The 27866-nt window shown below is 49.9% G+C and overlaps 10 protein-coding genes across 10 annotated transcripts; 5 read left to right on the plus strand and 5 right to left on the minus strand.

Moving 5' to 3' along the window:
* Window positions 1-392: 392 nt before the first annotated feature.
* K444DRAFT_585449 (MFS general substrate transporter) lies at window positions 393-2395 on the plus strand (the record flags this gene model as incomplete). Its single annotated transcript, XM_024877919.1, has 8 exons — window positions 393-672; window positions 725-767; window positions 827-990; window positions 1043-1237; window positions 1286-1461; window positions 1524-1601; window positions 1680-1886; window positions 1969-2395. Coding segments are annotated over 8 exons (1570 nt in total), but the record flags the coding sequence as incomplete, so codon positions are not given.
* Window positions 2396-2401: 6 nt separating this feature from the next.
* Window positions 2402-4922, minus strand: K444DRAFT_585451 (P-loop containing nucleoside triphosphate hydrolase protein). The gene is made up of 2 exons (XM_024877920.1): window positions 4848-4922; window positions 2402-4723 (listed from the first exon to the last, which is right to left on the minus strand). The coding sequence occupies exon 2, from the start codon at window positions 4534-4536 to the stop codon at window positions 2578-2580; it is 1959 nt and encodes a 652-aa protein (XP_024739242.1). The 5' UTR covers window positions 4537-4723; window positions 4848-4922; the 3' UTR covers window positions 2402-2577.
* A 207-nt stretch (window positions 4923-5129) lies between these two features.
* Window positions 5130-6849, plus strand: K444DRAFT_585454 (uncharacterized protein). Its single transcript, XM_024877921.1, has 6 exons — window positions 5130-5232; window positions 5292-5531; window positions 5581-5702; window positions 5758-6150; window positions 6202-6480; window positions 6528-6849. The coding sequence occupies exons 1-6, from the start codon at window positions 5156-5158 to the stop codon at window positions 6626-6628; spliced, it is 1212 nt and encodes a 403-aa protein (XP_024739243.1). The 5' UTR covers window positions 5130-5155; the 3' UTR covers window positions 6629-6849.
* A 2990-nt stretch (window positions 6850-9839) lies between these two features.
* On the plus strand, window positions 9840-12296 carry K444DRAFT_627289 (RNI-like protein; the record flags this gene model as incomplete). Its single annotated transcript, XM_024882779.1, has 2 exons — window positions 9840-10029; window positions 10126-12296. The coding sequence occupies 2 exons, from the start codon at window positions 9840-9842 to the stop codon at window positions 12294-12296; spliced, it is 2361 nt and encodes a 786-aa protein (XP_024739244.1).
* A 374-nt stretch (window positions 12297-12670) lies between these two features.
* Window positions 12671-13750, minus strand: K444DRAFT_339862 (uncharacterized protein). Its single transcript, XM_024872016.1, has one exon. The coding sequence runs from the start codon at window positions 13622-13624 to the stop codon at window positions 12884-12886; it is 741 nt and encodes a 246-aa protein (XP_024739245.1). The 5' UTR covers window positions 13625-13750; the 3' UTR covers window positions 12671-12883.
* Window positions 13751-14718: 968 nt separating this feature from the next.
* K444DRAFT_524101 (uncharacterized protein) lies at window positions 14719-15622 on the plus strand (the record flags this gene model as incomplete). Its single annotated transcript, XM_024874333.1, has 2 exons — window positions 14719-14918; window positions 15040-15622. The coding sequence occupies 2 exons, from the start codon at window positions 14719-14721 to the stop codon at window positions 15620-15622; spliced, it is 783 nt and encodes a 260-aa protein (XP_024739246.1).
* A 146-nt stretch (window positions 15623-15768) lies between these two features.
* Window positions 15769-16469, minus strand: K444DRAFT_339911 (ClpP/crotonase). The gene has a single exon (XM_024872017.1). The coding sequence runs from the start codon at window positions 16349-16351 to the stop codon at window positions 15914-15916; it is 438 nt and encodes a 145-aa protein (XP_024739247.1). The 5' UTR covers window positions 16352-16469; the 3' UTR covers window positions 15769-15913.
* Window positions 16277-17168, minus strand: K444DRAFT_610419 (enoyl-CoA hydratase). Its single transcript, XM_024879742.1, has one exon. It carries the CDS (start codon window positions 16875-16877, stop codon window positions 16473-16475), a length of 405 nt encoding a protein of 134 aa, XP_024739248.1. The 5' UTR covers window positions 16878-17168; the 3' UTR covers window positions 16277-16472.
* K444DRAFT_610420 (uncharacterized protein) lies at window positions 17127-18663 on the minus strand. The gene has a single exon (XM_024879743.1). It carries the CDS (start codon window positions 18446-18448, stop codon window positions 17510-17512), a length of 939 nt encoding a protein of 312 aa, XP_024739249.1. The 5' UTR covers window positions 18449-18663; the 3' UTR covers window positions 17127-17509.
* Window positions 18664-22978: 4315 nt separating this feature from the next.
* K444DRAFT_641727 (uncharacterized protein) lies at window positions 22979-26082 on the plus strand (the record flags this gene model as incomplete). Its single annotated transcript, XM_024884657.1, has 2 exons — window positions 22979-23885; window positions 23948-26082. 2 exons carry the CDS (start codon window positions 22979-22981, stop codon window positions 26080-26082), a joined length of 3042 nt encoding a protein of 1013 aa, XP_024739250.1.
* Between the last annotated feature and the right edge of the window lie 1784 nt (window positions 26083-27866).

Below are 27866 nucleotides of genomic sequence, written 5' to 3' on the forward strand. Positions count from 1 at the left end.
GGATGTACTGTAGCATCCGGCTACCGAATTACATGAACTTGAGAATAATTTCTTTTCCATGTAGATCAATACTCAGTAAGCACCCGGATCGACAACCGGAAAACCGTAACCTCAAATTAAACCCCGCTTTCAATCCACCAACGAGAACGATAGGCATATGCGAGGCTGACATCAACCCGAACCACAGGACTTGAGGTTGACGCCGGGGCCCCGGACCCAACGTTGCTCCAGAGTGGGCAGTGGGTCCATAAATTCCAAGTCATTTCCCTCTACATTTGCATTCACGTCGAGGGATCCTCACCACCAAGCACACTCCTGCTATCATCAGACCACAAAATGGCAGACACCATCAGCCAACATCAAGAAATCCCTTCTACGGTCCCCAGCAAAGACATGAACAAAACCAGCTTCGACCAGCTCGAGCTGGTAGAAGATGCATCCGTCCATAACAGCGTCCCAGGCAAGCAGTCCCGAGCTCCCGAACTCGTTCGCAACATGACCCCGGAGATTCGAGAGAAACTCGAGAATTCCCTGAGGAAGAAGATTGATCTTAGGTTATTGCCTATGATCGTTCTAATGTATATTCTGAATTATCTTGATCGAAATAATATTGCAGCTGCGAGGTTGGCAGGCTTGGAGAAGGATTTGAAGATGCATGGAAATCAATTTCAGGTCAGAAAATTCTCTTTCTGTGGTTTATTGATAATTTCTGAGTGCCTGCAAGACCTCTGTCAGCATTTTGTTTGTGGGTTACTTGTTGATGCAAGGTATGTATCCATCCTCATCATCAACAACAGGGTTGATACTCGTCGCTGATACCCCGCAGTTCCTTCCAACATGCTCCTGAATAAACTCGGCAAGCCATCGCTATATCTTCCAGCATGTATGGTGGTTTGGGGTATTATCTCAGGAGCAACCGCTGCTAGTCAAACCTTTGGGGGCCTACTTGCTTGCCGATTCATCCTCGGTTTCGTTGAAGCAGCCTACTTCGTGCGTCCATCTCACCCCCGACATCCTGAATATTGACATTGACTGTCAACAGCCGGGATGTCTCTATTACCTCTCCGCATGGTACACCAGAAAAGAACTCGTCAAACGTACAGCCGTCCTTTATTCCGGATCCCTCCTCTCAGGTGCCTTCTCGGGTCTCATCGCAGCTGGTATTACGAACGGTCTTAATGGCGCCAAAGGACTCTCAGCTTGGAGATGGCTCTTCATCGTCGAAGGAGCATTAACTGTAAATGCTCAGGTCCGTCAAAAATAATATCTGTACTAATTGGCGCAGGTCTTCGTTGCCTTGTTCACCTTCTTCATTATCCCCGATTTCCCACGAACCACCACCTGGCTCACCGAAGAAGAGAAACAACTCGCTGCATGGAGACTAGATGAAGACATCGGAGAAGACGACTGGGTTAACAGCAAACAGCAAACTTTCTTGCACGGTGCAAAACTGGCTGTTAAGTACGCTTGCTCCCCTTCCACCTCCATCCCGCGTACCCCGAACTCACAAACAACACTTCCAGAGATCCAAAAGCCTGGCTACTCCTCGCAACGACATACGGTTTCACAGCGGCCGGGACAGTGACGACTTTCTTCCCCACGTAAGCAAGCGCCTTTCGCAGCTCCTTTTTTGCATCGAAAGCTTGAAATGAACTGAATTGATATGATGTGGGACACAGCGTAGTCAAAGGCCTCGGCAAAAACAACATCACAACTCTTTTGCTCACCGCACCGCCATACCTCATCGGCACGATCGCTATTCTGACTAACGCCTGGCACGCAGATAAGACGGGAGAACGATATCTGCACATTGTGCTTCCGCCAGTCGTTGCAATTGTGTCATTCATCATCGCTGTGACGACGACGGCTTTTGCGCCGAGATATTTGTATGTCGCTGCACTTCTTACCCGACACCCTTCTCCTTTCTTATAATCCAATTTCATCACGGCTCGGCTGACGATCGTACAGCGCAATGTGCATAATGGTCGGAGCAATCTACTCAGGCTACGTCGTAACACTCTCCTGGATCTCAAACGTCCTCCCCCGCCCACCAGCAAAGCGCGCCGCCGCCCTGGCAGGAATAAACGCGCTAAGCAACGTCTGCCAGATCTATTCTCCCTTCTTATACCCTTCAAATGATGGACCAAAATACGTAAAAGCAATGGCTGTGAACCTCTCTATGTCAGGTATGAGCATTATATTTGGCACCATTTTGCGTTTCTATTTGGTGTCTTTGAATAAGAAGCTGGATAGAGCGGATCGAGGGGAGGAAATTGATGTTGTGAGTGAGTTTAACGGGGCGGGAGGGAGTGATGGGGAAGGGAGGAAGAGGGAGGTAGAGGAGAGGGGGCTACCTGGTCTTGCAGTGGAGAGAGGATTTAGGTTTTTAGTGTAAGAGGAGAAAGGGGATGAAAGTGTAGAATTATTTCTATTGAAATGCTTTCTGGCACCCCTTGATGCTCGCTCACATGATTTATGTTTATTTCCGTCTTTTATGCCTTTTATTCTTGCTGTTCTTTTGCCTCTTGTGCTTCAATTGGTTCTGCCTTCGCTGTTGTTTATGCCCCTTGAATTCCATCAAATGATTTTCTCGGCAGTCGGCTCCTCAGTGTCGATCACAACCTCGTCTGGGCTTGAATCGCCGTTCATTTGCTCTCCTGGTTTTGTTGACTCATTTTTCATCTCATCTCCATTCTTTCCCCCGTTGACAACCGGGTCCGTTGTCTCCGTGGACTCTTTCTCCTTCGAGTCTCCACTAGATTCCTCATTAACAACAGGTCCCTGCATCTTGCTCGTATCCTTCAATCCGTTATCTACTTCCTTCTCTCCATTGACAACGGGTCCCTCCGCCTTCGCTTCTACGCCCTTCTCATTTTCGACGACTGCTTTTACTTTAGCAATGGCTTTACCAGCAGCCCCGAGATCAGCAGACTCCATAGTCTTAGCCAACAATTCCATCGTCTTCCTCTGCCTTCTTTTGGCCTTCCACTCTGCCACTTTCTTGGCATGTGCCTTTGCTTCCTCCATCTTTCTGTCCTCATCGGCCACCCAAGCTCCCATCTCCGAAGCAGCCAAGCCTGGGGAGTTGCGATGATTCAGTAAATATCCTTGCAGCTGGGCGGGAGTGAAAGTATTATCCGGGATCGCGCTGCTGAATTCCAAGGCGAGCCTTTGCAGTGCCCCCTCTTTGAGGTCGAGGTTCAGGTTTGGATGACTTGGATCGGGAGTATACATGCGTAGGAACATCAGTTCTGCACTTCTCTGTGAGATATTGTCAAGGAAGATCATCTTGTCAATCCGACCTGGTCTGATCAACGCTTTGTCGAGTTTGTGAGCCATGTTGGATGTCATCAGCACGATTCGGCCTTCCTGCGAAGCAACGCCATCGATCACATTGAGAACGCCGGAGAGAGTACAACGAGAACGCGATTTGCCATCGTCACTATCATCATCATCGTCTTCATCTTCAGTCATCTCGACTTGCCGCTTAATGCCAACAGCATCGATGTCTTCAAGTAGGACGATACATCTTGGTGGAAGTGCTGTGAATAAAGTTTCGAGCTCGCTGTCCGATCGTACACCCGGAAGGTGAAGTAAGTAAAGTTCAAGACCAAAATAGCCGGCAAGGGCAAGAGATAGTGATGTTTTCCCAGTTCCAGGCGTACCATGTAGAAGGTACCCTCTTCGGTAGGGAATGCCACGGGCCGTATAAAACTTGCGCGTGTTCGGATCCAGGTAGTTTCTGATATCAGCGACAAGCTCAGCTTTCGCGGTCTCGTCGAAATGGACTGTCTCCAGAGGTCGGATTGGCCTCAAAATTGTCACATCCCAAGAGTCTCTATTGTACTGTTGCTTGGAAGCGCGGACTGTGATGTATGACTCCCTCTGCTTCTCTGCAAAGTCACGGCATGTGTTGAGATACCTCTTGATAGGCTCCACTGAGCGACCCAGACACATCACGACGAGAGGTTCATCTCCCTCGGGAGCCGCAGCATATTCATCTGGCACGCCCATGACATAGCTTCGATGTGTATTGATCCGTCGTACCAAGAACACATTTCGCTCGAAAATGAACCATGTGGTACCGAAAGTGGGGAGATACTGAATTGGAACCCTCTTTTCGTGATTGAAGTCGTTTCTTTCTACATGATTTCTTCGGTGGTGCCATGCATCATTCTGGATAGTCTCCGTTCTTGCTGTGAGGATTCGAGTAGCTTGGCGGGTCAACACTTGAGCCCCAATCCAGTTGAGAATTTCCCTGTTGAGTCGGTCGCTGCTTGCAATAGAAATTGATGCAGTAAAAAGTGCTGTGAACCACCAGTAGACCTTCATGCCCAATCCTTTCAGGACCACCAAGGCGCTTGATATTGTGCCAAAGATTGTTAGAGCGGCCGCGAGAGTGGTGAGGTCCAGCTTCAGCCATGTCTTGAAGAAAGCTTGCATGAAGCCGAATCCAGGGGTCGATTGTTGAAGGATTTTCTGGAGAGAAGTACCAGTCCCCGCAGCCGCTCTGGCGAGTGCGACGGTGGAAGCCATGATGAGGCAATCCTAACGACCGAGAGGAGTCGTGGAGGAGAGACGAATTGAGCGAGCGAGGCTGGAAAAAGATTTTGCATTCGAAATGTGAGCGGTCAGAACGGGGTGCTCGTTCTTTTTGTAGAATATTGAAGGCGGCTGGTGCTTGTGGTGCCTGTGTCTCTCATGCATGCAGCCGCATGGGTGCCTAATGCATGTCAGCCTCGCCGTCACCAACACCGTAAAGCGCCGTGAGCGGGCCAAAAATGAAGCCAAATTGAGGGATGGGTTGGGATAGGAGCGACGATGTCCAGGAGTCACCGAGTACGAACAGGAAGCAGCATCCGATGCTTGCTGGGGCAAGTAGTCAAGACTCGGCCGCGATCATCAACTGCGGCCAGGGCCCTGAGGCCGTAAATGCTGGGCATGGGAGTATGTTTATTCTGAGAGATCCGTAACTTTGGTACCTAGCAAGAGAAAGGAGGGAAGGGGAAGGCAAAGCGATGGGAGTAAGTTCGTAAGATGAGGCACGTGACAACGCGATCCGAGCGCGTTGCGGGGTAGCTTCGCGACTTCTCCTGCTCTTCGACCTCTTCAGTCTTCACTCCAAAACTTCTCACCAGCTTCCAGACTCACCGCAATGGAGCATACCTTGCGCTGCAACGTGTTGAAGTGCCGCAAGGAGCTCAATGACCACGCAGTCGTCACAACCTGCAGGTGAGACTCGAAGCTGCGTCGAACTTCCAGTCTTTGCTCCTGCTAACCACCATCTCCAGCCATGTCTTCTGCATCGACTGCTCCAATCGCTGCCAACTCTCTGGCCAACGCGAAGGCGGACGGCCAAGCTGCCCTGCTTGCCATGTTTCCCTCACGAATCCCGATGATGTGGTTGTCACGAGCCTGAACCCAACCGAAGACTACAAGACCAGCGTTCTCAGCGGCTTGCATCCGAATATCATTATGGAGTGTGCTGGAAGGGCGCTGAGCTTTTGGGCATATCAGTCCACGCAGGAGATGTTAGATAGTTGAGCCGTGAGCTTCAGCACCTTGCTAACAGCCGTGCAGCACCTACCACGAATACTTGGCGAAGAACTTGACGGACAAATACGCATCTTTGAATACACAGATGGACAAGATCATCCATGATGCGAATGGCGAGATCTCTAATCTTCGCAACAAGATGTCGAGTAAGTCTATTTTTGAGGTTGATGCGAGATCGGTCTCACTGATACCTTGCTGCAGACATGCAGGTTGATCAAGATGGTCTTCGGAGAAAGAACGAAGAGCTGATCCAGACACTACGAGAGAAGAGCCGCAAGCAACTTCGGACCCAAGAACTCTACGATAAGTTGAAACGTCGAGCAATGATAGGCGAGGTTCAGAACGCAGCTTTGGATGCTGTTGACCAGAATATACAAGCGTCAGTTACAGTCAACCGATTTGTTGACAGAGTAGACAACCAGAATCAAAATCTCCGACCTCCACCACCTCCTCTCTTCTCAAATCAGCAGACAAGTGGAATGCAGCGTCTTGGCCTTGTTACTGATAATGGACCGATTGGAGGAGCACAGGTTGGCAGGGGCGGACACGGAGAGGACACTTGGGCCGGGTTCAGTAGCCAGGGAAGTGCTCAGCGCAAGTTCAACACAAGTCTCTTCCACAACCTTGTCTAACATTCATCACCAGAAAATCACCCTATCCAAACTCCTTCCACTCACCGCCAGCGCTTAGCTTCCGGAAATGTTCCTGTTCCACGGATTGGACTGGCCAATCTTCCAGGAAACAGTGTCCCTGCAGCACCGATGCCACAACACAGAGTTTCTCCACGGCAGCCACTGGCCAACCCCAATGGAAACAGTCCCGGGCCAGGCTTCGCGGGTTACGGAATGAGTGCTGGTTTGAAAGTCAGCAATCCAGCTGGATCTGGTGCCAACGGATTTTCCAGGCCTGTGGTTCGATCTAGAGGTACATAACTGCCTGATTAGCATTAGATGTTACTAATTTCTTCTCAGTTGCGCACCGCCCAGGCTCTGGATTTACAGCAAATAGTAACTCCGCTTTTGACACTTCCCTAGCACCGAACATGTTCTCAAATGGGGGTAACTATTACTGATTTACAGGATGGAAATCATCGATATTGCTATACCCTTTGCTTTACCTAGACTAATTTTTGCTTGCTAAGGATTGCTTGTTTTGAAAGCACTCGTACCCGTGGGATGTCTTTGGGCGATGTCACCTAATTTTGCTCTTTCACTGAATAGAAGGTTTACGCGGCGCGGCTGTCTACAACAAAGAGCTATGAGCAATGGAAATTGTGAGTACAGCAACTTTTACCGACATCAAAAATCATTTGTCTCTTCCCTGTGACCACTCTACCTCCACATTTTATCCAACCATCGAAAAGATTTCCAACTGCTATCACTCCCAACTTATTATCGCCAACCCTGGCTATTTTCCGGGAATCCAGTCCCACAACGTACACAACCAATCAGCACAATGAGACCCTCGACTATGCATCCACGATCACGTGTTTCTCCTTCCCTCCCTGTCGCAATACCAGAGCATCACCAGATGGCTTCCTCGTCTATGGTCCCTGAGCCCATTCCCACGAATCAGTCATGTCCTCACTTTCATCATCCGAGACGTGTTGTGAGAAGCCCCGAGGAGGCAATTGTCCTGCCTACTGCTCAACCAGTGAGCAGCAATTTCATGCACATGATAGCCCCAATACAGAGAAATGATGCAGCGACGCAGCTACTCCATAATAGCTGTCGCGGGGTCACCCTCGTGGAGCGAGTCTTTTATACTCCTGGGATGGAGCCGGTGATGGCGAACATGCATATAGAAGGATACCATGATCCTTCAATTTTTGTGTTGGCGGCCCAGAAATCACCCTGTATTGCCCCAAAGACGGTTCATCCAGTTCCTGCTGGGAGTGTGCCATACGTCGCTTAAGCCAGACTTCATCAGTCAGTCGTTGTACAGACCCTCAGCTCCAATATCCCTTAAAAATGCACCCACTCCCCCGTCGAGTTCTACCTCTTTCTCTGCATGAGAGTCCCGCTGTGGCGAGTGTTCGGCGTGCCATTCGTAGAGAGACGATCGTTGGGCTGGGAGACAGATTCAACAATCTGCTCTCCCTCTAACATCAGAAGCTGCGGCAGCAGGAATCTAAGCTAAATGGGCGCACTATAGGAGAAGGTATGAGCTGTAGTGCAGCGGAAATGAGGCGTTACGACGATGGCTCGAGGCGGAACAAGCTTTAGCGGGAAGTACACCAGAGCTGGATTCGTCGACTGCTGATACCGTCAGACTTACTGAGGATGATCCTCACGGTGGTAGATTCCAAAATCCCCAGACCAAGGCAGATGGAAGTCTACAAGCCAGCCGTTCCCGCAGCATTCTAGCTGCACTACTAATTTTAAATGGCACGCAGTTGTTAGGATATCGAAAATACCATAAAGTATTAATCTATAGTAGAGTTTGCCATTATAATGAAGATACAATAAAAAATCTTATTTCTAAAGTGGGCGGTAGGTTTGGTCGCTTGGCTAGTGGATCTTTCTATGGGTGCGATCTGAATTTGGCAGCGGTAAGAGAAGTCAATGTTTTCAGATTTTGCAATTTGAGATTTGAAGGGAAAAAAAGGGAGTTCGTGAGCCTTACTTCGAATGCCAAGAGTGCGACCGTGCATATATTTCATACAGCCAGATATCGCAGAATAAAAACAGAATTTTTAGAAGCAGGATAAGTGCTAGTAAGGGAGCATTCGTTCTCGGTTCATACCACGTCACTTCTACTGTGTCAACATTTGGTTAGCGCTTATATGCTAAATAGGTATTATGATGTGTAAGGTGACCTAAATGGCAAAGCTTATACTATTTAAACCTAACTAAATTATTACTACTTTTTGAGAGCTGTATCTTAACATATCGACTAAGGAGCGAAGCGACGCAAAGTTGACAGAAACTGAGCAGAAGTCGTTTTCCAAAGAAGAGAATATGTTCAAGAATATCTATGTCTTGAAATCGGTATTTTGCAGCTGTATGGTCGAACAAGGTACAAGAAAGCTGGGTGAATCAAGGCAGTGAAGCCTTGGTTGCTCTTCAAGGATGAGTCGACCATTGATGGTATATTCCACCACATTATCAACGCTATTAAGCTCACCGATGATCATGGTGTATAGAAATATAAGTTATGAATGTGCTGTTTTCGCACCAACAATGTCGAAAATAGACACAAATAGTACGTTTCTTGGTATGTGTGATTCCGTTCAAAATAGTTGCTTTTGAGGTAGATGGGGGACGATCGTGACACACACATGGCGACTCCATATACCTCCTAATATTACTTCCACGATGTTAATTGGTCCCGCCAAGTGTGTGGTGCATATTGTTATTTAACTTGTCCTTGGAATAGGCTGAACCCCCAAAAGTTATATATCCTTCTTAAACGTACGTGTTAAGAAACAGCGCCAAATCTGGGTAGGTACATCCTGCGAGAAATTGGAATATTCTCATTCGTGGTATTGCTTACGATTTTAACTGGCTAGCAGCAGTGTCGTCTTAGTCTTGACCAAAATCGTGTTAGTTTTGTCCTCATCTGGAGCTCGAAGGTGGTAAAACACTTTCTAGAATTGAGAGCCAGTGAAATGCTAATGGAATCTTATCAGGGATTTTATTCCGGTACCCGTTCCACTCAAGAAAACGAATACAAAGGGCGTGGTTGAGTTTATTGCAAATAAGCAGCTGACAACACCTAATTGGCCTTTGACCAACCCGACGTGCTCCTTCAATCGGGACTCACTGTGGAGCCCGAATCGTAATCAATCCACGATTGACGAACGGGGGGTACTTGTATTACATCCTCCCCAGCGTTTCCCTTCACGTACATGATCTCCAGAGGCGAATGGTAGCCTGGTGGCCGCGAGAAGGACCCCGGAGATCGTCTGGTGGCGGCGGCGCAGCAGTCTTGACCCCTGCAACCCAGGCTATCCCGCAGCCAACACGGGGCGCGATTTCAGCGCTCCTGACCCCTCTAACGGTCTTTGCCTCTTCTCGACGCACCCTCCTCCAATGATAATGTAAGATCTTACTTGATTTACCCGGCAAGCGCCAACGGTCCACACCACGTCATGACCGTCAAGTCAAAGTCGACGACGGACAATGTCTGAGAGAATATATTTCTTTCTGCTCCTTCGATTGTTCGACCCCACGCCGTCCATGGTCGTGGAGCTGATTTATCCTCCACATCCGAGGACTCGGAACGCCGCTGGCGTACGATGAATGACTCTCCAAACGGGATAAGCAGCGGGTGGTGAGAGTATGGCCTTCGCGCCTCCTTCGTATCAAGCTGCTGCGTACAGACAGCTGTGGGCGATTGTTGCGCCGTATGTGCACTTGTCTGACCTCTATGCCACGTGTTTGGTGTGTCGGCAATGGCATCAGGTCTTTGCTCCGCTGCTCTGGGGTGCTCCTGCGTCGAGATTTGGGAATGATAGCAATTCCGTCTATCGTAAGTATTCGAGCACTCTTGGATCTCAAGTCCTTCCTTCATCATTGAGACTTCCCCCTGTTCAAATGGCTCTGGAATGGAAACTCACGTGATCAGTTTCACTGACCAGGTTCAAACGTCTGCTTGCTCGAGCAAGACTCGATGTCCGACGTTTGGCACATACACTCCATATCCCTCCAGCTCAACCAGATTTCTACGATGGGCCCCAAGCAGGATGGCTCCGAGATATCCTGGATCGACTACCTTCCCTCCAAGCGTTGATCGTCTCGAACCTCGCCTTCTTCGACCACGAAGCACTGAAGACAATCCATCAATGCACCGAATCCACCAAGTATCCTTTACGGCTTCTGATCGCAGCGGACTGTCAAAATACAACAGCAACGAGCCTAGCATCAGCACTCTGCCATTTCCCGGATTTAATTTACCTGGATCTATCTTCCTCGCAAGGATCAAGGAGCCCGCTTGTTCTACGACAGATTGGTACTCTCAATGAACTTCGCATCTTGAAGTTGCGGGACTGTGGGTTGAGGGATGATGATATTGATTATTTGGCGTTCACGCCCCGTCTGAGAAGTTTGGATGTAAGCAAGAATTACTTGACGGAACGAGGTCTCTCCAAGATTATCGACCGGCTACCACCGGCCAATCTGCCGTACAGAAGGAGCGAGGCACCGTCAACTCTTTCTCGCCGGTATTCTGGTGTGCCGTTGCCAACCAAAGTGCTCGCTGATGGTTTGGAGGATTATGTTGCGAAACGACTGACCAGCGGACTTGATGGACATCTGATAATCGAGGAAGGTCTCCCATCAACGTTCACACATCTCTGGCTGGCTTCAAATTATATCACCATCGACGAGTTGAATAAGCTGCTCAATTATCCAAGTCTGCAACAGTTGGACTGTGGGTCATTGAACCTCAGTCAAAAACCAACTGAGCTGTTGTCTCCTTCCTCGCCAGCAGCACGTAGATTTTCCCATCCGCCCCCGGAAATTGAAGTCCTCAGCCCTGCTCTTTTCACGCACGCATTTCGAAACCTGAGATCTCTGCGTATACACCATTCTGTGATCACGAGTCATCCCTTCTCTGGCCAGGAGGTTGTGGTTGAGCAGCAGTGTTTCGAGTTACATAGTGAAGATCTGCGATATGAACTTGATTCGTCTGAAGTTTTCAAGCCGGGAACGATATTTGAGCTGGATGATACGAGTATCAATGTTCCTGAAATGCTAGATGAGTGCCTTGATCCGTCGGATCCTCCGCCAGAAGGACATCACGCCACATTCGAGTCTCCGGAAGATGTTGGGGTTGAAGAGATGCCAAGCTCGCCCATCACTATTGACAGAAAGACGAGCAATAAATTGAAAAGTCGCCCAGAATCGCAGAGCATCCCTCGCAAGCCCATTCCACCCCGGCTCCCGGTCTCAGCACGCCACAACACACCTCTCAGGCGTGCCACTCTCCCCACAACAAACTCAGTCCCCACGGGCCCTGAAACATTTCGCTATAATTACCGATCAGGAGAAGAAAGACACTGGCATGAAGCCCTCGCAAACCGGCATAAACCTACAACCCTCAAAGACCTAATCGAGGAAATCACGCAACGACGCCACCGCACTGAAGCACGAGAACGAACCCCCGGCCGCTTCAAGCCCTCAATGCTCCCCAACCTCAAAACTCTAACCTTGACAGACGTCCCATCTACAACCCACCGTCGACACGTCCCCGACTCCCTTGCGTTGTTCATCCAAGAATGCGGCGAAGAAGAAGAGCTCGCCCGACTCGAGGAGCTGACCCACTACCAAGACGTCAATCAAGCACCCCAATGGCGCCTCTACACCGCAACCTCCCCCCTCGGTCTCCAAAGGCTCGTCCTCGAAATGACATCCCACGCCGAGCCGCTCGCACCTCCCCGCTCGCCACGCCACAAACGCGAAAGCTTCACGAAATCCTCAACCGAAGATCCAGACTCCGAACTATTTATGCAGGAAAGCCAGAGTGATTTTTCATTCTTCGGGGAAGATGATGGGGGGTTGCTTGTTTCTGAGGGGAGGATCGATCGCGCGATTACTGTTGATGGAGGGCTGATTTGGGAGAGTGGGAGGGAGGCGCATGCGCTGGATGTAGTTGGGGAGTTGAGTGCGTGGCGGAGGGAGAAGAGGAGAGCTTTTGAGCGTGGAGGGCGAGTTGGGCGCGGTGTGGTTGAGATCGCGTTGTTGGGGCATTGGAGGGGGGAGATTAAGGTTGTGAAGGAGGTGGTGCCTGGTTGTTAGTTTGACGTTCTATGAAAGAGTGGAACTGTGGAGAGGCGGGGGTTGGATGTGCGCATGGATGGCTGGAACTTCGAAGAGCTTGTGCTTCTTGAACTTACTGCAGGACATTGGATCTTTGGAGAATCTTGAGTTGAAATATCCCACCAAAGGGACGTACGTAACATTGGGGAGGCTGGGAATTTGAAACAGACCTCAGGGAGGTGGAGCTAAGTAAACTTTGATCTTTATATGCATGATACCATTTACTTTCACTGTCACGTCACATTTCATTTGATTGAAGACAATTTTATGCTGCAAAGCTTTATTTATTCGCGCTATGCACTCCTCCACAGACTCCCCGGGTATCATTCATTCATTCATTCATTCAAAGAAAGCAAAGGCAATCCACAAACGCCACCAAATGGGTTTCGTACCCTCAAAGCGCAATCCAGCAGACAAGAAACCCCAAGCATTGCGAAGATCCGAAGAATCAGAATCCACAACCCAAGGTTTACTACCTGTCGAACGACGCGGAAAGAAGGCGGTGCTTAGTCCTTGGTCCAGGACCAGAACGAGCAACAGGAGTCGTAATAAGCTGTTTCCGCTTGTCAGTTTCCGTTTCGGAGGAAATCGGAGGTGGGAGGAGAGGAGAGAGGGAAAGGAGGGGGAGGAGAAGAACTCACGTTGACAATCCCCATCTTGACCACAGCCAAAGCTGTAGTCGCATTGACCATGGCATCCACCACTGCAGCAAGCCTTGACTTCCTGCGGGAAGCCCCAGGTTGCCGCGTCAGCGGTGTCGGTGGTATCGGTGGTGTCAACAGTGTTGACGGTTGCCTCCTCGGGAGTTGGGGTGCGGGTGTCGATGTTGCCAGCCATGAGAGCGAGAGTCGGAAGGGGCGTGGGTTCAGCGATGGCGACGGGGAGAGCGTTGCGGGCGAGAACCGGAGAGGTGGGTTCAGCTCGCTTGGTGTAGACTCCGGAGGGGAAACCGCAGCAGAAACGACCCTAGAATGAGTTCTATTAGCAGATGGACGCGTCGGAGGTGAGAGGGGGAGGATGTGAAAGGAGAAGATGGCAAAGCTTACAGCGGGACATTGGCGATCCTTGCCGCTTGGGCAGTCTTGCTTGAAGTTGCAGTCCTGGCAACCGTCCTTGCCGATGGACTTGCAGCAGACGTAGCCGACTGGGGTGGTCGGGTCCCATTCAGAGGAGGCAATGAACTTGCTGACTTCAGAGGCGGCGATGGACGGGTTGACCTCGTTGTCTGGGAGAGGGTTGGCGGTGACGAGGGCCCCGTAGGTCAGGACGAAGGCGTAAAGGGTGAGGACGGTCTGCTTGACACGCATCTTGACGGATGTGATTGTTGTTTGGTTTGTGAGAAGGCGGGTTGGGAGAACGAGATCGCGAATGCGCGCGGAGGTGTTTGGTAGGTAAGAGAAAAGAAGGGAAAATGAGGCGAAAAAGGTCGATATTTATACTTTTCAGCGGGACTCTAATTTAGTTTGAAAGAGTATGTTTGCTCTGTTTGCCCTGTTTGCCTTCAATACTTTATCATTGTTGAGAAGCGGGGTGAAGATATACACCTGCTAGACTGGTAGATGCCGAGTTCCGAGCCGGGTTGCCGCGGCTTTGCTAAAGGACAGGCAAGTGAGCGTTATCGAATAAATGCAGTAAGCGATTCACAGTTAATGAAAGATTGTAACCGTGTCACAAACTGAGGGTGAATTAATCGCGTTTGAGCAATGTTCAGTAGGGAGGTGAACAGTCAGAGACAGTTGCTGTTTACTGTTCCTTTCTGATTATGAACCATATAAAGGGCTTCAATTTTCTTATGCAAGCTCGAGCTGGAGCTTTGAAAGTCATTATATACCTCTAAAGTGAAATATTCAATGGGGTTGAAAACCCAGATAGCCCAACCTCATCAATCACGACTACTATTTCATAACAAAACTTCTTGTAATGGCCGATAAAAAGATAAGAGTTTCCAGAAACAGCATAAATCTTCATAAATAGTTGCTTCATATAAAGGGAACATCTTGGAGGTGAGTGGTAGGATTCAGAGGCTGAGGAGTTGAGCGAGAAAAGGGGGGTGAAACACGTGACCTACCAACCATAACACAAATCATTTTACGATAAACTAAATTACGACAAACTAAACGCTCGAAGCAGTTCTGCATGCATGCCGAGACTTACGGCCCAATCATGCGACTGCACTTAAGCTGAGTACCCTTCCGATATCTTGCAGGTGTAATTGACCAATTGTATTGGATGTGGCTGAGGCTGAGCGCCCCGGCGTGTGACTCCCAATCCTGCATCAGAGCAGATTAAGTCCATTAATAAATCCCCATTAGTCCGGAGCTATTCTATTGTTCTATCTTCATCTGTTCAACAAAATAACCGCTTCGAAAATCAATTGATCAAGAGCAATAAATCCACAATCATGGCTGCTTCATCAGAACCCAAACCCTCTATACCCTACCGTCAGATACGAGCTCTGTACGACGACGAAACGATCACAGTCTACCAAGCATACTGCCCATCTATTGCTCTCTCAGCAGTAGAGCACCAGAAATTGAACGCATCGCCCGATTTTAAGCTCGGGAGAATGACATGGATTAAGCCGAGTTGGTGCTGGATGATGTTCGTCCTCCACTCCCACTCCCCTGCCCTCTCTCGTATTCATCTCCCATACTCTCCTTTCAACCTGAATCTTCCTTCTCGACGTCCATGATCAAGAAAATAACTGACGGACGGGAAATAGGTACCGCTCCGGCTACGCCAAGAAGAAAAACCAAGAGCACATCCTCGCGCTCAAGATGAAGCATTCCGATTTCCTGAAAGTGCTGAAAGGGGCTGTTGTCTGTCACGGGCAGACTTTAAGTGCAGAAGATAGGAAGAAAGACGTTCGAGTCCAGTGGGACCCTGAGCGCGGTCCCGCGCTGGGAATGCTTCCTTACCGCAGTATCCAGATTGGAATTAGTGGAGCGATGGCGAAGTGGTGGATCGAAGAAGGGATTGTAGGGATCGAGGATGTGACCGAGAAGGCGAAAGGTCTTTGGGAGGATGTCATTGAGCCAGCAAGAGCGAAGGGGAAGAGGGTCGAGGTCGAGGAGTGTGTGGAGAAGGGCTTGGTGCCGAGAGAGACGGAGTATGTTGTGCCGGAGGACGTGGGAGGAATTCTGGGGATGCAAGCGGAAACGAGGAGAGCCCTTGAGTTTGCGACTTTTGAAGAAGCGAGGAAACGTGATATGGCGGTAACAAATGTGGCAAAGACTGGAATGGTCCTCCCTGAAAAGGAGCCACCACTTTTAGTTGGGAAAAGCGCGTTGGCTGCGCCCAAATAGCTATGAATGTCAAAAGGATTTGGTGAAAATACTGGAAAGAGAGGGGTTGATATGTGATGGCATAATGGAAATTAGAAGACTGATAGCTAGATCCTTTTTAGTTTTGGGTATAGGACGAAATTCAACACTGGAAAAGAAAGAGGTTGTTTGGCTTGGAAGTCGTACAAGCAGCACACTTCCGCCTAATGTGCAGGTAATTCTTTCTCTTAGATACAAGAATTGCAGGCGTGGCTGCCAGCACCATCCACTGCACCCAAAACTTCACACAAACCACACCGCCAAAACCCTTCCCTAAATCTTACTAGCAACCCAAACCGGCTTCTTCTTCCCCGCAAAAGCCTCAAGCCCGATCCTAATATTCTCCCCCTCGAATAGTCCCCTCTCAAACCTCTCGCCAACCCTCTGAACACCCCTCTCGACACTGCCCTCTTCCCATGCCTCCCTAAGTCCCGCTCTTGTAACAATAATAGCATCCGGACTCGAAGATGCGATTTTCTCCGCCATCTCCACCGCTTCATCCACCACAGTTTCTTGACTTTTAGAGATCTTGTTGATAAGGTGGAAATCCAGGGCTTCTTGGGCCGTTAACCGACGACCTGTCATGGCTATCTCGGAAGCGATTTGTAAAGAGGTGTTATGTACTAGCCGGGGCAACCCTCCCGCTGCGGCGTACAGACCGACGGTTGCTTCGGGGAGGCCGAAAGATGCTGTGGGAGATGCTACGACCATATCACTGTAGGTATCTCGTCAGGGAATTAACCTTCCTGAGCCCGCGAGGCACGACATGCCTGCCACATGAACGCGTGCCAACCACTTTCTCCCTTCATTTGAAAGATTGAAAGAGCTGATCTCACCAATTCAAACAAATCTCAAACCCACCACCAAGAGCAAACCCATTAACAGCCGCAATCACCGGCTTCCCCTTCCCCATCCTCCTGGAAATCCCCGCGAACCCGGACGGTGGATGCCTTCTGGCTGCTACTGGGGTCGAAGGATCCGCGCGGAATTTACCTTGTTCGATCAGATCCTGCCCCGCACAAAACGCTTTCTTGCCTGCGCCCGTGATAATCAAGACCCTCAAAGAAGGCTCGTTATCATACCAGGAAAGGAGGGCGTCGGCCTCCCAATGCGAGGCGGAGGGTAGGGAATTCATTGCTGTGGGGCGGTTGATTGTTAGGAGGAGGATGCCCGGGGAGGGATAGGCCAGGAGGAAGGTTGGGTGGGGCGGGGGTTGTGTTTGCAGTGATGAGGCCATTGTGAGCAAAAGGAGAGAGTTGAAGTTGTTGATTGAGAGGTGGTGGGATGTGGAAGGAAGCGAGATGGATAGGAAGTAGATTTAAGCTCCCGGGACGTTGAAGGGCGGAAGCAGACTATTTTCAGGGCCAACCCCGCGTGGCTAGGCCGAGGTTCGCGGGGTAGCTCTTTTTAACTTTTTTTAGCTGGTGATGCTGACAGCTTGGGAACACACATTGGAAAAAAAAACTTTTCACATAAACTTTTCACTGGATATTTGCGTGTTGGTAGTGACGTTGTGATGCTTCAGTTCTAGGAGGTCGGGGAAATGACGGTTGAGGGAGAGAATTTGAAGATGGCTTTGAGCGGCCAGGGGTTTGGATGGAATGAGGGAGCCGAGCTGGCAAGGGAGTGAGTTCTGAGTGAATGGGCAGCTGCTTGGTTAGTAGAATGTTGGGTGGAAGAGCTCAACTTCCAGTGCCATGCCATTGCTTTTGTTTGCGAGCAGAAGAATGCTGCTTGCCTCTCCACCAAAGTCGCCGGGAAATTGTGACCTTTTCCCTCGGCTCTCCCCTTCCTGTAGAATAGCCGCCTACTCAGCAACCTCTCATCCCTCGCAACATCGTAATACAATGTAGCTTTCTTCCTTTCATCTCAAGTTGCCTCCGCATCAACATCCTTAAACGCCTCTCTGAAAACCCTCAAATTGACCCCCTCATCAAAAATAGCAAAGCTAATCTCCTCAAGGCCCTCGAACCCCTTCCTCCCCCGACCCCCCAATATCTCCCTCCTAAAAATTCTCGCCACCTCCTCCGGTGGATTACGATACGCACCACACCCCAGCGCACCCAGCACAAGATGCGTAACCCCATTCTCCTTCGCAACCTGTAGCATATGTCGAACCTTCAACACCATCGTCTCCTTATCCCTGCCATCCTCATACTCCCACCTCTCTTCAAGCACATCCCCATCTGCATTCTTAATCCTCACTTTAATAACATCCGGATTCTTCAACGCGGCGCAGGAAATGATGTCTGTGTAGTAGTATTGGCTTTTCGGGAGGTCGGAGTTGAGGTTATCGCGGAAGACGAGCACGGATGGCGTGTAGATGAGCGCGTCTTCGGGGAGTCGGTACCAGGAGGTATTGAGCGCGGGGTACAGTGTGCTGCGCATGCAGAGCGTTTCTTCTTGCGCGACCGCGCCGGAGAGGACGCCGCCGCCGGGACGCAGCGAGGAGGCCATGTTCAAAGCGCAGACGCGGATTTTGGGGCTGTTTGAAGATTGCAGGATGGAGTGGACGGCATCGAGGGTGTCAGATTTTATGATGCGTATTCGAGGGATTATCGGAGCAGGTGGAGGTGCGGGGTTGGAGCTTGAGCTTGAGCTTGAGCTTGCCGCAGATGATGATTGATTTGCAAAGGCTTGCGAGGTAGAGGAGTATCGAAGGAGCTCTGTGTTCTTGATTCCGTTCAGGGCGAAGGGGTGGGATTTTAGGAGTGCGGGGATCGTGGAGTTGATTGTCTCCTTCGCGAGCTTCGCTCGAGCTCCTTTGTTCAGCCATGGGCGGATGTCGGACTTGGAAGAAGACGCCATGTTGACGAGCAATTCTTAGGACGGCTTTGGTGCTTTGGTGAGGGGAGAAAGTTGTAGATTGTGGGGGGGAAGGAGCTTGAAGATGACGGATGTCGTTGCCTTGCAGGATTCAGCTGGACGAGGATGAGGAAATTCGGCCGTTTGAGCAGCCACGTGACACCAGGCAGCAAGTTCAGGGACATCGTCACAAGTTTGAGCTCTGGCACAAGAATTCAACGAGAGGGGAGTCAAGACTGGAATTATAGATATTCTAGTGCTTGAAAACTTGCTGATGACTAATCTGACCCTTGAAGCTACCACACCCCTGTCTGCTGAGATGAGGACTTCAAAAGCGAGCTGTCATTCCCGCCTCCTTCCTGATCCTGTCCACTTCTTGATCTTGGCCCTTGAACCCAACATGTGCAGAAACCCTGGACCCTTCCCGATGCTCTTTCCTTCATTGTACATGATTTGTTGTGCGTGGAACCGATGTTGGAGGCTAGGACTTGTCTTCATCGAGTTGTGTTGGGGGACAGAGACCAACTAGTTCTTGATTTCACCTTGTTGTGGTTCCATCGTTCAGCTCGGAGTCCGTCGATAGTCTCGTGGCTTTGCGCGCAAATGTCAACACGTTGTGTTAGGCGGACCCCAGATGATGTTCAGTGTTTTGTATTCCATCAGCATCAAAGCGTAAACACGTGGACATATGGACTTACAGTTATCAACAGGCCTCGAATGGATCTGGGCTGGACTTGGCCTGCTACAAGTAGCAGTTGATCCCCTTCGCGACGTAGACGCGCCAGCCCTTCGAAGGAGGCCCCCATCAATGGAGACGCCCTCGTCGGCCAAATCCCTCCACTACCACGCGGACGTAGCAGCTTCATCGGGCCCCTCCGCTGCCACGAGATTGTAGCAGCTTCGTTGGGTGGCCCCAGAGGGCACAAGTATCATCTGGGAGCATTCAAACTTCGTCAGCAATGTCTACAAGAAGAAGGAACTAGAAGGTCCAAAGAACGATGAGAGGACGCAGGGGGGAAGACCGCGTTGCCCTCCTTTAGGCCAGCCCACGCAGTCACATCCTCCACTCCCAAGCCATGTCCTACCCTGCGCCCCAGCGATAGCTCATTACGGCACATGACCAAGTCTCCATTCCTCGACGGGGCAACCAGGGAACCTAAGCTCAACCAGCGCTGTCTTATCCCACGGAAACCCTCTACCCGGCTGACTTAATGCGCGGGGTAGAGTCGAATGGCGCGTTGTCCATGTTGCTATCGTCGATAGGGCCGACGGTCGTCATCGAACTTTGGACCAAAGAAATACTCACTTGAAAATTCCCGGAGGCGCGTGGAAAGAGACAAGAGGAACATGTCATGTAGCTGCGATCTCGCGACGAGAATAAGCAACTGTCGTGTTCGAGGGGGAGAACTTGTGTCGACCTCGGAGGGGAAGAAGACCTGCTTGTAAGGCATCAGCGACGTACTTTCAATGCATCATGGACAGAATCTTGCCTCGATCATGTGCGGTCCTTTGATACTGTGCAGAATAGAGCGCGATTTCGTGATTGAGGAGGAGCAAGAAACGAACTGCGACGCTCGCCAGCCAACAACTGATGGCGTTGAAGCGCGAAATAAGAAGTGAAAAGGGGGAAGATTGCGCAGGTTGCGGGAAAGAAACAAGTGTTGCAAAGGAGGGAAAACTTAAGGCTCTCCGAAGACGGCGCTAAAGCGGGGCTGGCGGGTGAATTAGACCCCTTTGTGAAGTTGCGGCGAGCTCAGCTAAGATCGAAGGAAATGGACATCTTGAAGGGGTATTTGAGTGCGTGTCCAGAGGAGAGGAAACTCGACAAGGGAGACAAGTTGCCTTAGATACTCGAAGGGAGATATAGTCAGTGGAGGTGGTCGATCGTTGTCGAGGAGGAGCAAGAGAGCTTGGAGCGCGCCCCTGGAGGGCGAAATACCTGAAGGAGCGCGATCGGCTGCGTCCTCTCAAGATATGAGAGAAACGTGCCATGGCATTCTGTCGCTATCGGCGATGCACCCGGTGGATGGCTAGCTTGCGTGATGCTGGGTTGGGGGAGATGAAGGTGGTGTTGTTGTACGGAAGGAAAGGAAAAACGAAGGAAGGAATGATGGAATTGGAGCAAACTTAAGTGTGCAAGAGTTTGCAACAAAAGTCAGGGCAAGGACCTAATCAGGTACTCAGATATCACCGGCTCAGAGATGGTGTCGAGTGTCGAGTGTCCACCCGCAGTCACTTTCGCGACGGAATCCAACCGAGAAGAGAAAGAAGTGAATTATGATCGGAATACATTCCTGTCCTCCCTCTTTCTGGCCGTTGATTCTCTCATCAATCATACCGGTAGTTCACCATGAGTTCGGCTTCGTCTGGCCCTCTCTTTGTTTCCGAGCACAAATCTTAGTTTTCTCAAGCACTGCGTTCAAAGTGAAATTCTCGAACACTGTCAAATATTTTGATTCGCACTTATCAATGCTTTGTCTATCACCTCAATTATTTCGAAAATTCCCCTTTACTTGAAATTATATGCTGAATGGGATACGGACTAATTTTGATGTGTTTTCTTTGTTTACTCTGGACCCTCAAAAGAAAGGGGGTGAATTACGAAGATGATGATGATTGGCGCTCGTGCCGAACGATGTCTAGCTACATGTGGCTGCACAAAGCAATCTTTATCCACCCGCTCCAGTTTGAGGTGAGAATTCAGGGGGTTAATTCGAGAGGCTTTGAGATCAATGTGGAGTATCTTGAATCCAAGTATCTGATCATTTTCGGGGGTTTATCTTATCGTCAGAACAGGGGATGGCTGCCAAGCTCGTTCTTAAACAGTTGTGATTGGGCCGTATCAGATCTCCACAAATACGAGAGGCTTCCCTGTATAGCCCACTCATCCGACGCGTTCCCTGCTGTCATCCTTCCAAAGCTCACTCATCGAGATTATTTATTCACATAATTCTTTAGAGGGGGCGATGCAATCGTTCGCCTCGCTCCGTGTCTCTTCTCACTGGTAACGAATTTTGGGGTGGGGCTTGAGAACCGCCATGCTAAGCACAAAAGCGCGCAAGTAGGCAAAGGTGGGACAATTTCCCGATACGAGACGTTACCTTTGCCAGTACGTATCGTCAGTCTGGATATAGCGGGGATAGTCGTGCATATTTATACTGGACGAAACCCCCGAGAGCAAGTGCGTATAGTGTATTCTTTGATCCTCAAGTTCCATCCAACAGTCGCTCATTCTGGAAAATACTCCTCCTGCTCTTCCTTCTTGGTATCTTTGAATATCTAAATCGCTGCAAAATTCTGTTCCGCTCAAAATTTTCATTCATTCAACTCTCAATCTTCCCCGCATCACGCCAAATATCTGCGCAAATCGCACGAATTCCCGCAAATCTTCGGACTTTCCCTCTATTACCAACACAAAACGAACGATACAAAGACGACATGTTGGATACAACACCAATCGCCTTGATCTGCCTCACTGCACTCATTTTGCTCGTCGGAATGGCTGCACTCACGCAAATTGCCCTCAAGAAGCGATACGTGTCTCAATACCCTTGAGATGTTTGACTGGGACAATGACGATAACACGGAGGGGGGAGGCCGTCAACCGCTGGTCCCGAACATCGGACGGCCTGCCACTCATGATCCATGAAGACGAAAACATCGATTTGCGACGGCTGCCTAAAGTGGATACAATGTGCGATTTTCTTATTGGAGTTTGGTTGTACTGGAGAACACCTCACTAGCGGACTTGAGCCCTCGAATGGAAGGGCCAAGAAAAAAAATACGTCTCATTTCGTCCCATCTACACGTTCGAATACCCAATATCGACTTGCGACATGACACAGGAATCAGCTCATGCGTTCAGCCAAACGATCTCCTTGATCTTAAAAGCTAGCATCGGGAATAGCGAGGTGGAACTCTGGGCGAGGGATATCACTATGAAGCCGACGAATGCTTCTAGGAAATCAAGAAAAATTCTCTCTGCATCATTTTCTTTTGATTGACTCAGATCTGCCATGAAACTGCTTCATCGAGGTGATCGCTGCTACACCGAAAATCCATCCTGAATATCGACCGTCTTGCGTAATTCAGCTTAGATTCCGGTTAAGTGACCTTCACCCCCAACCAGTACCTCCTTTCTGGTCAGCTAGGCTTCTGAGGTTCATTTTAGGCACCTTTACTTGTCATCTTGGCATCCACTTCAAGCTGCTCGGTTTTGTATCACGTGATGGATAAGCGGTAGTCGGTATGGTGATCACCGCATTTGGCTGCCGGTAAGGGCTTGCCAAGATGCCGCCTCAAGCCGCCTCACGATGCGGCAACCCACTGCAAGTCGTCGGCTTCGCCCAATCCCAACTTCCCACCATTCGCATCGCAGCCTACGATTTCATCTATAAAAGCTGGGGAATTCCCCACCATCATATCAATCTCTTCAACAACCTTCACAATCCTTGCCATCAATTCTATGTTCGTTCCAAACTTCTCAACACATTTCAGGCAGCATCATACCACCTCTATCCCCGACAAATAAACATGTCATCTTCCGTCTTTTCTGAAACACTTCAAGCTATCACCACCACCAAGCTCAGGGAGCTGTCCAAAAAGCGTGTCATCTTCGAAGATTCAAAGTCAACTCTCATATCCGCTGCCAAACTTGAGCAGAACCAGCAGCAGCGTCTCCGTATCCTTGTCGACGGCGTGAAGCAATGCTTCGCTGTGAAAACAGCCAATCGGCGTGGGAGATCCGGTCGCATTATCTGCGGCGGCAGCAATGATCCGGACCTCGAAGTAATGCTCAAGAATCTGGAGCGTTTCTTGGAGCAAGCACGATTCGATCCCACGGTCTCACCAAAGTTATTGGGCGACTGGGAGGAGTCCCTTTTGAAGAAATTGAACATCCAATCCCTGAGGTTCCAATATGCGACTCTGTATGGAGAGCTAGTCAATGAGTGGCTCCGAGCAGAAAAGGTCGTGCCTGCTGATGACGCCTCCACGGCCTCAGAAAGCTTCGAAAAGATCAATCGAGCAGAGAGAGATGAGTCACGTGCCAATTGGGAGAAATTGGTATTCGAGCCCTTGGAGACAGACCCAAAAGCCATTTCAGAGTATCTCCAGGTCTTGTTCGGCATGGATGGCGGAACACCACAGTCATTGAAAGCACTCAAGGCTCTGCGCAAGAGTGTGGAGGATTTCGAGACCTCGCTTTCGACCCCCGGCCAGTTCAACGACGAGGTGCTTCGATGGACTATTAACGGCCTTGTGGGTTCTGGCCTTCTGTCTGACGAAAAGCGCGCAGTGCTGAAAGATTTCCTGGCGAGTTCGGTCATCTTGGCTGAGGTTGCAGATGTTTTGAACATGCGTATTGCGGCCATCTCGACATGGTCTTGGGAGGGGGAGGTCCCCGTTGAACAGAGAAGACATGTGACCGGAGCCTATCATGGTAAGTGGTCCCCCTCCAACCACCCCCCCTGTTGGCTCCTATTATTGACTGAGTTCTCATAGTATATATCGACGAGGAACTTCTCCAAGCAATCTTCCTCCAATTCATCGGCGTAAAATGGTCGGTTTTCTTCAAAGAAGCCTTCACCAATTTCTCCAATTACGAAGGTGCCTGGGCTTCTCTTCGCACCCCTCTTTCTAATAATGATATCGGCGTGAAGCGGAGAGAATATTTCCTGGGACACCAGCGGAAGAAGCCCAGTGTTCAGGGCAAGCGCCAAGAAATCTACAAGTCGATTTTCTTCATGTCTCAGCTGCCAAACTCACCGTTTGAGGGAAGCACCGCCGTTGAAGGGGAGGAAGAGGTCGAATACGCCAGGCCGAAGATACGCAGCAAGCGAGTTACTTCATCTCGACAGGACCAGTTTACGGACTTCGACTTCGACACCTTCGACATGCAGCCACAATTCCCCGCGATGCCTGTCCAAAGTGCAATGCCACAACAACACCTGCAGCAACAAAATGGGATGCAACAACAGCCGGTGTCAATGCAAATAGCGCCGCAAATGCCGCCGCCCCCACCGGCTGGATATCCAGGCAATGGGGTGTATTATCGCAAGGCTTCCTCTCACCAGTCAATTCTCATTCCATTTAACAGCGACGAGTATGACACAGTGCCCGACAACCAAAAACCAAAAACCAAGATGGAGACAAAGCAATACCTTCTACATCTCCTGTCGACCGAGCTTTTAATCAACACTCGCCTCCACGGAGATTTCACTTGCTCTCGGTCAGAATTCTACTCCTGGAGCCCCTCCCTCCCACACTCAACCATTACTTCCATCCTAACTTTCTTCGGGCTCTCCAAAAAGTGGCTTGGCTTTTTCCGTGCCTTCCTCGAAGCCCCTCTTAAGTTCACTGAAGATGGTCCATCAGCCGAGACTCGACCCCGAAAAAGAGGTGTCCCTGGTGCACACGCACTCTCGTCTGTCTGCGGAGAAACTATCCTCTTCTGCATGGACTACGCTGTCAATCAAGCCACCAACGGCACAAATTTGTATCGCATGAACGATGACTTCTGGGTCTTCGACAAGAACCACGAGACAGTCGTGAAAGCATGGGCTGCGATTACGAGGTTTGCAGACACGATGGGCGTTACTTTGAACAACGGGAAAACTGGCACAGTACGTATCCTTCATGAGCCAGGATCACCAAGCACAGGCAACCCCTTCCGCACCTCTCCCTCAACCTCTCAAGCCTCTGCCGGAGTCCCCGCATCCATCGACCCGTCGCTCCCAGCAGGAGAAATCCGGTGGGGTTTCCTAATCATGGACCCTCTCTCTGGCCAATTCGTCATCGACCAAGACATGGTCTCCACCCACGTCGCCGAACTGCAAGCACAACTCTCCTCCAAATCTACCTCCATATTCTCCTATATCCAAGCCTGGAACACCTACGCTGGCACCTTCTTTTCGTCCAACTTCGGGAAGCCCGCGAACTGCTTTGGACGCCAGCACGTCGACGAGATGCTCTCGACTTTCACCCGGATCCAGGATATCATCTTCCCCTCTTCCAACGTCGTCCAACACCTGAAACGAGAAATCGAGACCCGCTTCGGCATAACAGATATCCCAGACGGCTACCTCTACTTCCCAACCTCTCTCGGTGGCCTCGATCTCCAGAATCCATTCATAGGCTTAATCCAAGTGCGCGACGGCGTCTTCGAGTCGCCGTCTTCCATCCTCTCTGACTTCCTAGACAGCGAGCGAGAGGCCTACCGTCAGGCCAGCATATCATTTAACAACGGCCTCGTCTCTCGCTATTCAAACTTCGACCCCAACTTCATCCCCCATGATGGTAATGTCTTCTTCAGCTTCGAAGAATTCGCTAGATACAGAGAAGAATTCGCGTGTGATTATACTGGGAATTTGTTGAGTGTTTTCGGGGACTTGATGGGTCGACCGGAGAAAGAGGGGATCGATGTTATGGGGGATGAGGTGGCGAAGATTGAGGGGTTAGTGAGGGAGTGGATAAAGGGTGGCAAAGCTACAGATGCGGGTTATCTGAAGTGGGTTGTTAAATTGTTTGGGGAAGAGATGAGGGAGAGGTTTGGGGGGTGGAATGTGGTAGAGAAAGGGCTGTTGCCGATGGGGATGGTGGAGTTGTTTAGAAGTGGGAGGGTGAAGTGGCAGGGCTAGTGGGGATGGAATTATTGGTGTGTGAGGAAAACATTTGCAGTGTTCTGATATTTTCATTTCAAATCAAGTGACTGGTTTCAGGAAACAAATTGTGGATTTCATAGTTTTCATCTCCCAACGGCATGGGTGTAAAATTCAATTCAAAAGTTCGTCGATCTCTTCGGTAAAGGAAAAAAAAATTAATCTCAATATGTCAATATATTATGTAGGCTCCACTGCAGGTCACAGGTCCATTTGCACAAATATTCTTCACGGCCATTAGATAGAGAACCATGACATGCCGTGTTAATAAGATATCGCGGAAATAAAATCCAGTCTGCGCCTCGCATGGCTCCAAGAGAAGTATATGTAAGCCTCACTTTACTTGGGACATTGAAAAAGAGACCCACCATTTGTCCTTCATTGACAGTCGAGCCATTGGAGGCCTCCAGTCACACAACTGACTTGGCTTCCAACCACAAGCGAGTGCTCTGATTGGCGGCCTCTGATGCTGCCAGGCTTTCCTCGGCGACAAGCAGCCTGGCGACACGGAGAAAGCAAACGAATAACGCCCTACATGTTTCATGCAGCAGATCTTCAGCTTTTGATTCACCCAAGTCACCTCGCATTGATGACGGGCAGGCGAGGCTCCCTTCACGGGCGTAATTCGTTATTTTGATTGGAGGCCTCCGAGAACTTTCCCGAGTGGGCTTGATCGGGCACACTGCTTTTCTAATTGGAGGCCTCTGAGGATTCTCTGTGGGAGGTTTGGTCGGCTACGCTGCACAACCCTGGCTACAAATAAACGGACTGGACTCAGCTGCTCGACTCACTCTTCGTCATCTCCAGCTACGCAATCTTGCAAGACATATTTCTGAAAGCGCCAGAACGCGCCGAATAACTCGGCGCATACAGTTCCAATTCTCACATCATTCTGTTGGCATTGTTACATAATATCTGATAGCAGCCTAACAGTAGAACCCCAATCTACAATTTTATCTGGCTCGCATTCGCCATGCTCGCCATGTTCGCCAGGGGTTACGAATCTTACGGAGGGAAAAACTTCGGAGGGGGGGCCGTCCACTGATTCCTCCGTTTCAAAATCTTGCATTCTGTATGGAGATACCGATGCTGCCACTCAAGCCTCAGTCTCTCCACCTTCAGACGCTTTATCCGGGCTAGAGAATAGTGTTGCATCAACGCAGGACTCAGATTCAACACGAGGAAGTCCCACGTTGCGAGTCACAAGGGCTGTTGCGCCCACCCAGCGACGCAATGGGCGATTTACTTGCCCGCTCTGCCCCAGAAGATTTACATCCCGTGTGAAAGAAAAGTAAACTTTAATCCCTCTGATCATTGAACTCGGACGCTGATATCCCCTGCAGTCAACATATCCAGAATTACCGTCACACTCATTCATGTCAAGTTTCTGGATGCCAATGGAACTACGAGCTTCACAAAGATCTTGTTCGACATTCGGCCAGACACAATATTGATGCAGAACGATTTCCTTGTCCTGTTTCGGGGTGCGGGAAAAGTGTTAGTCGAGCTGATTTGCTGCCAAGACATATCGAGCGATTCCATCAGTAATGCACGACATCTCGAGTGAGTGCAAGACCTTTCTACAACTTTATTTTACCACTCCCTTCAATTCATAGTAGATACTAATGTGTTAAAGCTTGCCCTCTCACCTTTCGCTGACAAGTTTCCCCTTTCTATATTCGATCAAGTTTTATTTCCTACACGCGAGAACTACTATTGTTAGTATGAGTACCTTTTGTTCTCGTTTTTTTAGGTCAGATTTT

Source organism: Hyaloscypha bicolor, assembly GCF_002865645.1.
Source record: "Hyaloscypha bicolor E unplaced genomic scaffold K444scaffold_53, whole genome shotgun sequence".
Classification (NCBI taxonomy): domain Eukaryota; kingdom Fungi; phylum Ascomycota; class Leotiomycetes; order Helotiales; family Hyaloscyphaceae; genus Hyaloscypha; species Hyaloscypha bicolor.

Excerpts from the sequence above, each read along its gene's own strand:
- K444DRAFT_585451 (XM_024877920.1), bottom strand. The coding sequence starts at position 4,536 with ATGGCTTCCACCGTCGCACTCGCCAGAGCGGCTGCGGGGACTGGTACT.
- K444DRAFT_585454 (XM_024877921.1), top strand. The coding sequence starts at position 5,156 with ATGGAGCATACCTTGCGCTGCAACGTGTTGAAGTGCCGCAAGGAGCTC. Across the intron at positions 5,703-5,757 it reads TCTTCGCAACAAGATGTCGA|ACATGCAGGTTGATCAAGAT; the intron begins GTAAGTCTATTT and ends ACCTTGCTGCAG. Across the intron at positions 6,481-6,527 it reads GCCTGTGGTTCGATCTAGAG|TTGCGCACCGCCCAGGCTCT; the intron begins GTACATAACTGC and ends ATTTCTTCTCAG.
- K444DRAFT_339862 (XM_024872016.1), bottom strand. The coding sequence starts at position 13,624 with ATGCGTGTCAAGCAGACCGTCCTCACCCTTTACGCCTTCGTCCTGACC.
- K444DRAFT_339911 (XM_024872017.1), bottom strand. The coding sequence starts at position 16,351 with ATGGTCGTAGCATCTCCCACAGCATCTTTCGGCCTCCCCGAAGCAACC.
- K444DRAFT_610419 (XM_024879742.1), bottom strand. The coding sequence starts at position 16,877 with ATGGCCTCATCACTGCAAACACAACCCCCGCCCCACCCAACCTTCCTC.
- K444DRAFT_610420 (XM_024879743.1), bottom strand. The coding sequence starts at position 18,448 with ATGGCGTCTTCTTCCAAGTCCGACATCCGCCCATGGCTGAACAAAGGA.